Below are 10,123 nucleotides of genomic sequence, written 5' to 3'. Positions count from 1 at the left end.
TATTTTGCTTTTTTTGCAATACCTTTCTTTTGCCTTTTCCTGCCTTTTTCGCTATTTTACTTTGCCTTTTTTTGCCTTTTTTACAATACCTAGTGCCTTTTCCTGCCTTTTTCGCTATTTTATTTTGCCTTTTTCAGCCTATTTCTTTATTTTATTTTGCCTTTTTTATAGGTTTTTAGGTCCTAAAAATCCGTTCCCTGGTGATTATGTATGAAGCATTAGGTTCCATAGACAAAAATTACAGCTTCCTTTTATTTTTAAATATTTTTCAAGAGATTAATGAAATGTAGTCAATTTGCAAGAGGTTGCTACTGAAATAGGGATAATTAAGCGATTTTGGAATTTTTTGACGTTTTGGTCTTTTACATGGAATTACCTTAAATCATCCGCCGGATTTTGGTAGAATTAATTACGGCAAAGTTCAAAAGGTCAGCAGTCGTACTAAATCATTTGATAAGTGTGAACGTGACGTTTAGTAGAGGCAGAATTTTTATTTATTTTTTTTTCAAGCGAACTGGGCTAAGAAGATATTTTTAGTGTTTTTACTTAACAATTTCATATCGTATCGTATCGGTCTTTTGCTTGTCAACATTGCCAAATGTAATCAGCGCAGATTCATGCTAGTTTATTTATGAGCTCTGTTAACCTTTAGTTCGTTTATTGTAAGCATACGCGCCTTTTGTTTAAAATACCTTTTAGTTTTGTTTGTTTACATATTCTCACTTTTAACAATATTAAGCATAGCGTATTGCTTTGTTTACATAGCAAGAACATGCATAGGGGAACTCAGTTATGTAGTTAAAAGTGCGTATGTTTACAGCAGAAAATAATTTTGTGGCATTAGCATTAAGTTTCACACCTCATTTAGATGCGGGAGCGGTCTTGTTTTGCAGAGTTCAGTTGAAATAAAAACGTGCGTATTTAACTTTTATATTTAATATGAAATGTGTTTTTGTTCAAATATAAGTGATTATCTATGAAGTAGGGATGTCGGAAAAACATCGATGCATCGAAAATATCGACGTTTTGCTTCGATGCATCGAAATTTTTTTTATAAATAGTCGATATATCGTTGCATCGATGTTTTTTTAAAACTGACATCTCTAGTAAAATGAACCGTCGTTCCAGATTTTCAATTGTACAAAAAATAACGGTGACTTTGACCAAAAAATTTAAATATCTCCAAAAAGTTCCTTTAGAAATATAATTAGCTCAGTTGCAGTAATTTATTTCAAATTTTCTGCAATTTTGCTAATAACATATTTTGTTGTGAAATATTATCTGCAAAACCATCTGAAAACCAGCAAATCAATGCATCGAAAAATATCTGATGTAATTTCGATGCATCGAATCAAAGAAAAACATCGATGCATTTTTGCCACTGGCATCCTCCTTATGAAGAGTTTTTAGTTTTGCTAGATACATACATATTTTCTTAATCTGCGTTATCCTTAGTTTCGCCCGAAAAAAATTTACCCGAAAATTAAATATGTACATGGAAACCAAAAGTGGGGGAGATTACGATAACCGGGGCGACAAATTTTGGCTGTTCTATTGGAAAGCTGGGCTCTTCCGCTTTTTAAATATACCCACTTTCAGGTTCTGCGGTTCTAGTTTTAAAGATATTTAGTGTTGAAATTTTTTTAAATTTTTTTTTTATGTTAATATCTTATGAACTACNGGTTCTAGTTTTAAAGATATTTAGTGTTGAAATTTTTTTAAATTTTTTTTAATGTTAATATCTTATGAACTACACATAACCGATTAAAGAAAGTAATGTGTCAAAATAAAGATAATTAATTTATCTTTCAGCTCTTTTACCTAATTTATATTATCTTCCGTACTTTAAAGCCCAAGATATTAAAAAAACAAAAAATATTTCCTAATTTTTTCATAAAATCACTTTTTTTGAAAAGATTACGTGATTAATGCTTAAGAAGTGTACATTGCTTACTTAGAAAGTACAAGTTATTACCTTTAATTTGAAATAAACATTTTATTATGATAAAAAATTTAAATGCATTTACAAGCAAGCAACAGCCTTATACCTATTGCAGTTCATTCAAATAAGGTCCCCCCCCCTATCCGGAAACATAGGAAGGAGAACTCCGCGTATTAAGGATTATAATTCCTAAGCGCAGCCGAAGGCCGCCTACGCAGAAAGATCTGACCCCTTCTCCGGAAACACAGAAAGGAGAACTCTGCGTACTAAGGGTTATAATTCCTAAGGGCGGCCAAAGGCCGCCTACGTGGAAAGAAGTTCCGTCCCTCTTATCCGGCAAGACGGAAAGTAGAATTCTGCGTAGTAAGGGTTATGATTCCTAAGTGCGGCCGGAGGCCGCCTGCGCAGAGCGAATTACTGTGGGTAGCGTAGCGGTGTTGATCGGACCAGGTTTTTTTTAAACACTGTATTGCACGGACTGAAAACATGATGTTGTATACCAAATTAAAGCTTGTTTTATATACTATTGAATTATAAAATTTTTATATATATTTAATAAGGCAGTTTTTTTTTAAATCATGCCTTGCAAAAAATTTTCAAGATGTATATGTTACCGGCCAAACCTGGATCGGTTTTTCTAATACCTTATTCGACATTTTCTGTTTTTATTTGGCGCTATAACCGTTTGTCGTTTCATCCCGAGTGCACTTCGTCTTTCGATTTCGCTTGTCAAGCGCAATCTTGCATTTTTATCTATGTCCATGTTATTAAAAAGGTGATACAGGTCGTTCTTGTTGTCTTTTAACTGTCATTAGGTCATGCATACTGACAGTTAAAACAGATAGTAACACGAATACATAATAAGCGGAAGGAAACACGAACTATTCAGAACGAAAAATGACACTGAAGATGGCACAACGCCGAAACCGGTTTGTCTCCAAACCAAATTTGACAAGGGATGACCGAAAATCGTTCCGCAATACATCATACTCTACCCTATCGGAAACACAAACAACCAAAAAGAAGTCGTTCTTGTTATTGTCCTCATTCCATCTTCTTTGCTACCCGTCGGCCACGCGTACAGCGCCGTAGATCATGCGAGGAATACTTCACTAAATGAAAGGATAGCATTAAGTATCACCTTTGTTCGACGTCGTCACGTGTCTGCGCCATATAAAAGATCGGGCATCTTGTAGAGCGTCTTGTAGAGCGTGGTTTTTGTTCGTCGAGAGAGTGTATGCATATCAATCGCCTACCGACATTTACAATTTCGTGTTGTTTTTCTGAAATCAGATGTAGTGGCGCCCTGCGTTGGTCATATACCTATAGACCCGACTATCATGGGTAGAAGCTGCTGCTGACAAGGCTCCTAAGGCGAATGTACAGATACTGAAAGCTTTAGATTTTATTTCAAGTCCGTAATTTGTTCTTGGTATTAATGATCGCGATTCAAACGGTGTTGTTAATTAAGAATATTATCAACCTTCATCGCACACATATGTATNACAAGGGATGACCGAAAATCGTTCCGCAATACATCATACTCTACCCTATCGGAAACACAAACAACCAAAAAGAAGTCGTTCTTGTTATTGTCCTCATTCCATCTTCTTTGCTACCCGTCGGCCACGCGTACAGCGCCGTAGATCATGCGAGGAATACTTCACTAAATGAAAGGATAGCATTAAGTATCACCTTTGTTCGACGTCGTCACGTGTCTGCGCCTTATAAAAGATCGGGCAAAACGAGCATCTTGTAGAGCGTGATTTTTGTTCGTCGAGAGAGTGTTATGCAGATACTGAAAGCTTTAGATTTTATTTCAAGTCCGTAATTTGTTCTTGGTATTAATGATCGCGATTCAAACGGTGTTGTTAATTAAGAATTTTATCAACCTTATATATGTGTGCGATATGTATATTGCATATTTTCCAATTCGTTAAGTCTCTTGTTGGCGGACTTGTTTGTTGTGCTTTTTTTGTGGTTTTTTGTGTTTTTTTTTTTTGTAAATACAGACAGCTCTTTGTTTTTCGTCAACGCAAACGTTCTAGCTGATGGCACGCTGATCGTTGGAATTCAGTAGCTGATGACTAATTCCTTATAACCCCGCGCTATGTCTAACAGTGCAGTCGCTGTGGTTATTTTGCACTCATTCAACTCCGCCATACAATGACACAAAATAAAAGCATATGCTGGTAAAAAGTATGCAAGGTGTTGGAGCTGAAGTGCACAATTTGCAGTATTTAAACACCCCCGCCTGTACAAATGGTTTGTCGTTGGCATGAGTTCAATTGAGTTTTGTTGCCTTGTTGCGCTGAGTTCATCAAAAGGATTGGAAGTGAAACGTTTCGGAGAGTTGCCGGCTTTGTGCTGAACCGAGCGCTTGTTGGGATGCAGATTTTTATCAACATTTACTTGACATAGGTATTTACAGTGTTGGACACATAATTAGGGAATTTACTCTTCTTTATAAGTAGTGATCATTTTTTTATTCTTTATTTTTTTACAAAAAAAAACATGCAACTAAATGTTCCAAACCTGGAGTTTGTGTTGATTTTTGACTAAAGGTTTGCTAACGGTGCTACGTACATACTTTCTTCCATGCAATTTATGTTAAAATTTTTCTTTTATATGGAAAAAAAGCGTCAGAAAAAATGACTAAAACATGCACAATATTCTGCCATATCCTGAGTTTCGCCCGTAAAAAATTCAACGGAAAATTTGTATTCCGCCCATGGAAACCAAAAGTAAAAAGTGAACCGGTTCGGGGAAAATTAAAGTCATGATAATAAGGATGATTATATCAAAACAGAATCGGGTATAAAACTGAACGCCTACCCGAGTTTTGACTAGAAATCCTGATTAAAAAGTTCAAAAATTTGATTATTAATTTTTTAAGTTCAAAATTCAATTTTAGTACAATGAAGTGCAAGTTTCAAGCCGCTAAAAATTATGTGGATTTTTTTTTACATGTGTTAAGCGCTTTCTTCCAAATAACACACGAATAATTTTTTTTTTTTATGGAAGAAAACACCTTCCACAAAAGAACAATCTAAAAAATCAACGGTAATTTTTAGCGACATGAAACTTGTACTTTATTATGAGTAGATATGGGACTACCCCTGCGTGCAACACCTCCGATAAAAAAATTATTATCGAAAACGGTTTACGTGGTCCAAAACTATCCGGTAGCAAATTTTGTACATGCTAAAAAAATCCGATGAATTGATAACCCTCTCTAATTATGTGCTCACCACTATATGTATGTACCTACATACATTTGCTGGGTCTTGTTGCCCTCTTTGTGCAAATTTGTGCTTTTTTCCAGGCTTTATTTGTTTTGTCGTGTATACAAATTATCCCTTTGAGCATAAATATGTATGTATGTATGTACATACATGTATACAGGCAAAAGCTGAATTAAATAAGAAGGATGTCTATTCCGAAGTGTATGTTAGATCCTCANTATGTACATACATGTATACAGGCAAAAGCTGAATTAAATAAGAAGGATGTATATTCCGAAGTGTATGTTAGATCCTCATCTTAATATAATTTGCCTTTAATAGCATACTATCCTACGTTAAAGTTTATATTCAATCGTTTTTACAGCATTTTTTTTAACATTTGAAACAGTGGCAAACAAGCCCGTAAAGTCAAAGGGGCAACACAACAACCAAGCTGGCAATGATGCAGACCCCACCGTGAAATGCCTATGTTAGCATAATGGTGGCAATGAGGAGAGCAACTACAACCAAAACCAGCCAGTCAGGCAGGCTGCCGTCGGATTGACCTGCTGCAACGACAGCCGCGCCCTTGAATGACTGTTTCGTTTGTGTGCAGCGCATATGTATGGATGTATGTATGAAAACGATTTTATAAATAAAATTTCACATAACTTCTGCTCGAACAAAACAAGAATTGTATAGCGTCTGGAACCAGTGTGTTAATGAGGCAATGTACTAAGTTTTTAGTATAAATAACATCATTTCAATATGATAAACTTACCGATTTTGTGTCCGACATTTTGCTTTTATTTTTATCTTCGCTTGAATCCTTTTATACTTCTTTTGAGTATGCAGCTGCTTATAATCGATATAGGTTTTTATATTAATTAATTTCTGGTGTACACTTCACTATTTGTATCGTAAGTACGCAAAGTTATGCAAAAAAGAAAACAGAACGTGTTAAAACCGTCAAATAATTACAATTTACCAGCTACTCGCGTGATTCAACGCACCCAACACGCAAAAAAACAATAACCACAGTTCACATTCGAAGCGTCCCGGTCTCTGCTGCGAACTTCGGTTAACGTAGACGTCGGCGCCAACGTCGATGACAGCAAAATCAAAATATTCTTGCGAAGCAGACAATAAAAGGACAAGAAGAACCGCACGTCGTGTTGCGTCAATTCGAATTGTACGTGTAAGCAGAGCTGTTGCTTCGCGTTGTTGTTGTATTTCTCTCTGCTACTGCCGAAGTTTCAGGTTGCTGCCTTGTTTGTACGCCTTGGTCACTGCTGCTTTGCTAGTTATCTTCTTTTAATTATTTTTTACTTTACCACTTCTTTTGCCACTTTCACGATTGTGTTTTCTTTAATTTTAAGGAAAATTTCTCCGCAATTTAGGTGTGCGTGCGCAAAATATTAATTGGAGTGCAAATTATGAACACAATCTGTTTTCAGTGCACATCAAGCGAAGCGCGGCGGAAACACAGCAAACAAATTTATTGCAAATGCACTTAATCCAAGAATGAGCAGCGATAATTAATAACAGCCAAACACACAAATTCACTCACGAAAAATACATATAAAACACTTAAAAATCGCCGGCAAAAACCACAACGGTTGCATTTCAACTGACAAAAAATTGACGAGCGTATTTGCTCCGTGAAATCGGACTAGGGCTGCCAGCTACCGAGAGCTCCTCCATTTTGGTGGAATTCGAACTCGGCAGCACAAGTTTTGGCGGAATTCGATATTTTATAATAAATCTCGAACAGTAAATTATAAATACTAATAAATATTTCTCATAACGGTATTGCATGTTTAAAAGTAGAAGCGGTAAATTTCAACCATAAGCCTGTTCTGTCTTCAACAATGGCGAAAACAAGATCGTACATACTCATACGCGTCGCGTGAATGTTAACTTGAGCGCATTATCTTTTTCATAGTAAACTGTTTTAATTAGAGAAAATACATTTGGGGGACAACCCAAGACACATTAAATAATATGCCTTGGGGACAACCGATGAAAATGGGTATTTTTTTTATTTTTGGAACATTTTCCTTGACAGAGTTGGCATTCCTGAAGTGGGCGAAAGCATGTACAAAAGAAAAATAAAAAAGGAGCCACATGGAATAAATTTTTATACAAAATGTAGTTTGTTTATAGTCCAGTATTGGCAAATCAGTATATAAATATATAAATTTAAATGCAACATCTTTAACTAAAATATTTGTTTGCTATAAATAGCTTTTGAGTATTGCTCTAAATAAACTTCCTTCTTACCGGCCGTCTTCACACGCTTGAAAATCTCGCTTGCGTTTTGCTTTTGCTATCGCAAGCGAGATAGTTTTGTTGACTGGACACTTGACGGCATACATTTTACGTTATTTATTTATTAACAAATAGCCTACGGCTAATACGATAATTCTTATATAGGGTACTGTTTAGTAAGTGGCCCACCTATTTCGGGGTTTTGCGTCCAAAGGGGTGACCCGATCCAAAAAATTGCANTACTGTTTAGTAAGTGGCCCACCTATTTCGGGGTATTGCGTCCAAAGGGGTGACCCGATCCAAAAAAAAATTGCACACACTTGTAGCCAAGGGTCTACCCATTATTTTAACATCCACTATTGTAATTTTGGGTCACTAATTTATTTACAAATTGGGTTTGAAATATGCCCTTTTTTGTAAAATTCGGAAATTAGCGTAAATTTATCACTCCTATTCTCCTTAAAGCAGCTACATCAGCAATATATTTTTATATTCTCCTTCACTTTACACTTTACTCGATGAGCTATAACTTTCTTTATAACGTTAATATTAACCAATTAATCACAATTTATTAAATAAAATCATGCGTCTGACTTTTGTTGCATATGCAAATTAAATGGCGTAGTTCAGCTGTCAAACTCCAAAATATGCAAAAGAATGAGAGACAAAAGAAAATAGGATATAACCCTGTAAGCATTAAAAATATACAAAGGTGTTCTCTGTAAAAGGTATTCAGCTCCTTTTCTTCGCAAAACAGAAAGGAGAATTCTACTGCCTGAGGGTTATAATCCCTAAGTGCGGCCGAAGGCCGCCTACGTAGAAAGGTGTTCTCTGCAAAAGGTGTTCAGTCCCCCTTCTTTGGCAACACAGAAAGAAGAATTCTACTGCCTGAGTAGAGTGACGTAAAGTGGCGACTGGCCCCTTTCGAATGAGGGGGGTTTGGGGGGCCACGCCCCCTCCGCCCCCACCCCAAAAACGATGGGCCAATAACTAAACATTTGCCCTTATATACAAATAAAATTTCATAATTAACAGCCAATTGTCATTTTAAATTTTATTTACGCACTAAATTTTAATTATACAATAAATTATCTTATTTATTTTTCAGTCTTGCGAGTTCAGAAGGTACATGTTGATATCATATTACCAAGTATACATACATATATATATATAAATATATGTTGCAATATATCTAAAACTACCGAATACTTTTTGTTGGGTAGCTGGCGAGGCCTAGTCTCCAGTCTACCATAATGTGCATCGGGCGGAAAGGCCCAGTTTTCGCTCCGCTGCTAACGAACTTTCGATCATGGTCGGAAAGGCCGAGTTTTCGATCCATGTTCTCGCCGTCACTTATGTACATATGTGGGGCAGGCGGAAAGACAATTTGTAAAATGTCACCAAAAATGAAGGTTCGAGCTTTGCAGGCTAAATTTGTATTTTTCACCAAAAAGCGATATTGCTACTCTGAAGAATTATGCGAAATATAAAAATACCTGTCAAACAACAAAAATGATAATTGAAAGCATGCGAGAGCTTCGTCGACACGCAAGCGAGATTTACCAGCACGTGAACACGGCCGGTTACAAAGATTAACACTATTCTGAACATAATTCAATTATTGCATCTTGATTGTGAATGCCTTTTCCCCAACAGCTGATTTTGTTTTGTTTATACGTGCGCCTAGTTGTTTGTTTTTCTTTCTGCGTTATGTGATGTTTTAGGAAAAGTGCGTTGTACCTTGCTATTTTCATAGAATTTCGTGGATCGCACGCATATAATGCGTTTTAATCAGGTACTCCGCCTCCATCTGTCTGTTAGCCAACGGGCAGCAAAGCAGCAATATGTTCCTAAACATAATCCAGTGCTGGAGGAAGATATCAGACGCCTAGAAGATTTTCTTATGTCAAAACCCAACATTGTTGTTCTCACAGGTGCAGGCATTTCCACGGAATCTGGTAGGCGTAACAGCACATTAAAAACAATACGAAATATACTCAATGTATCCGCAATCGGCAGGCATACCCGACTACCGCTCCGAGGGAGTTGGTTTGTACGCGCGCACTAATCACAAACCAATACAGCACATGGAATTTGTACGCTCCGGAAATGTGCGCCAACGCTACTGGGCACGCAATTTTGTCGGTTGGCCAACATTCTCTGCAACAGAGCCCAATCATACCCACCATGCGCTGGCGCGTTTCGAGCGAGAGGGACGTATTCAGGCTGTTGTTACCCAAAACGTCGATCGGCTTCACACAAAAGCAGGTAGCCGCAATGTCGTGGAATTGCACGGCAGCGGTTTTGTGGTCAAATGTCTATCATGCGAGTATCGTATAGATCGACACGAATTTCAAGATATACTAAACGCGCTAAATCCTGAATTTCGCGATGCACCCGACATGGTACGACCTGACGGTGATGTGGAAATCCCAGCTGAGTACGTAGCCAACTTTCGCATACCCCCATGTCCAAAATGTGGCGGAAATGTAAAGCCAGAGATTGTATTCTTTGGTGATAATGTTCCAAAGCAACGCATCGAACGCATTGCAGAGATGATTTATAATAGCGATGGGCTATTGGTGCTCGGTTCTAGTTTGCTTGTGTTTTCTGGCTATCGAATGGTGCTGCAAACAAAGGACCTCAAATTGCCATTGGCTATTGTAAATATTGGCGAAACGCGTGC

At 37.1% G+C, this 10,123-nt stretch overlaps 2 protein-coding genes and 1 long non-coding RNA gene across 4 annotated transcripts in view; 1 reads left to right on the top strand and 2 right to left on the bottom strand.

The window, feature by feature from the left end:
* Window positions 1–6,825, bottom strand: part of Septin1 (Septin 1) — a 21,730-nt gene extending 14,905 nt beyond the window's left edge. The window contains exons 1-2 of one of the 2 annotated variants that reach the window (XM_017622996.1): window positions 6,180–6,825; window positions 5,948–6,075 (exon numbers count right to left, since the gene is read on the bottom strand). In XM_017622996.1, coding sequence (XP_017478485.1) covers window positions 5,948–5,965 — 18 coding nt within the window. In that variant the 5' untranslated portion in view covers window positions 5,966–6,075; window positions 6,180–6,825. Of the gene's footprint in view, window positions 1–5,947 lie in introns of both variants that reach the window. The other variant, XM_017622997.1, reaches the window with a different exon arrangement.
* Window positions 2,834–3,523, bottom strand: LOC108368201 (uncharacterized). Its single transcript, XR_001848340.1, has 2 exons — window positions 3,487–3,523; window positions 2,834–2,933 (listed from the first exon to the last, which is right to left on the bottom strand). It is a non-coding gene; the product is annotated as an uncharacterized LOC108368201 (long non-coding RNA).
* A 2,271-nt stretch (window positions 6,826–9,096) lies between the features above and the next one.
* The window catches only part of Sirt4 (Sirtuin 4), a 2,259-nt gene continuing 1,232 nt past the window's right edge, over window positions 9,097–10,123 (top strand). The window contains exons 1-2 of the mRNA XM_017622994.1: window positions 9,097–9,395; window positions 9,457–10,123. Of these exons, the coding sequence (XP_017478483.1) occupies window positions 9,218–9,395; window positions 9,457–10,123 (845 nt within the window). The 5' untranslated portion in view covers window positions 9,097–9,217. The remainder of the gene's footprint in view (window positions 9,396–9,456) is intronic.

Source organism: Rhagoletis zephyria, unplaced genomic scaffold (genome assembly GCF_001687245.7).
Source record: "Rhagoletis zephyria isolate East Lansing unplaced genomic scaffold, Rhagoletis_zephyria_1.1 Rzeph_scaffold_03006, whole genome shotgun sequence".
In the NCBI taxonomy this organism is placed as follows: domain Eukaryota; kingdom Metazoa; phylum Arthropoda; class Insecta; order Diptera; family Tephritidae; genus Rhagoletis; species Rhagoletis zephyria.
This window is presented reverse-complemented; position numbering and strand designations above follow the sequence as displayed.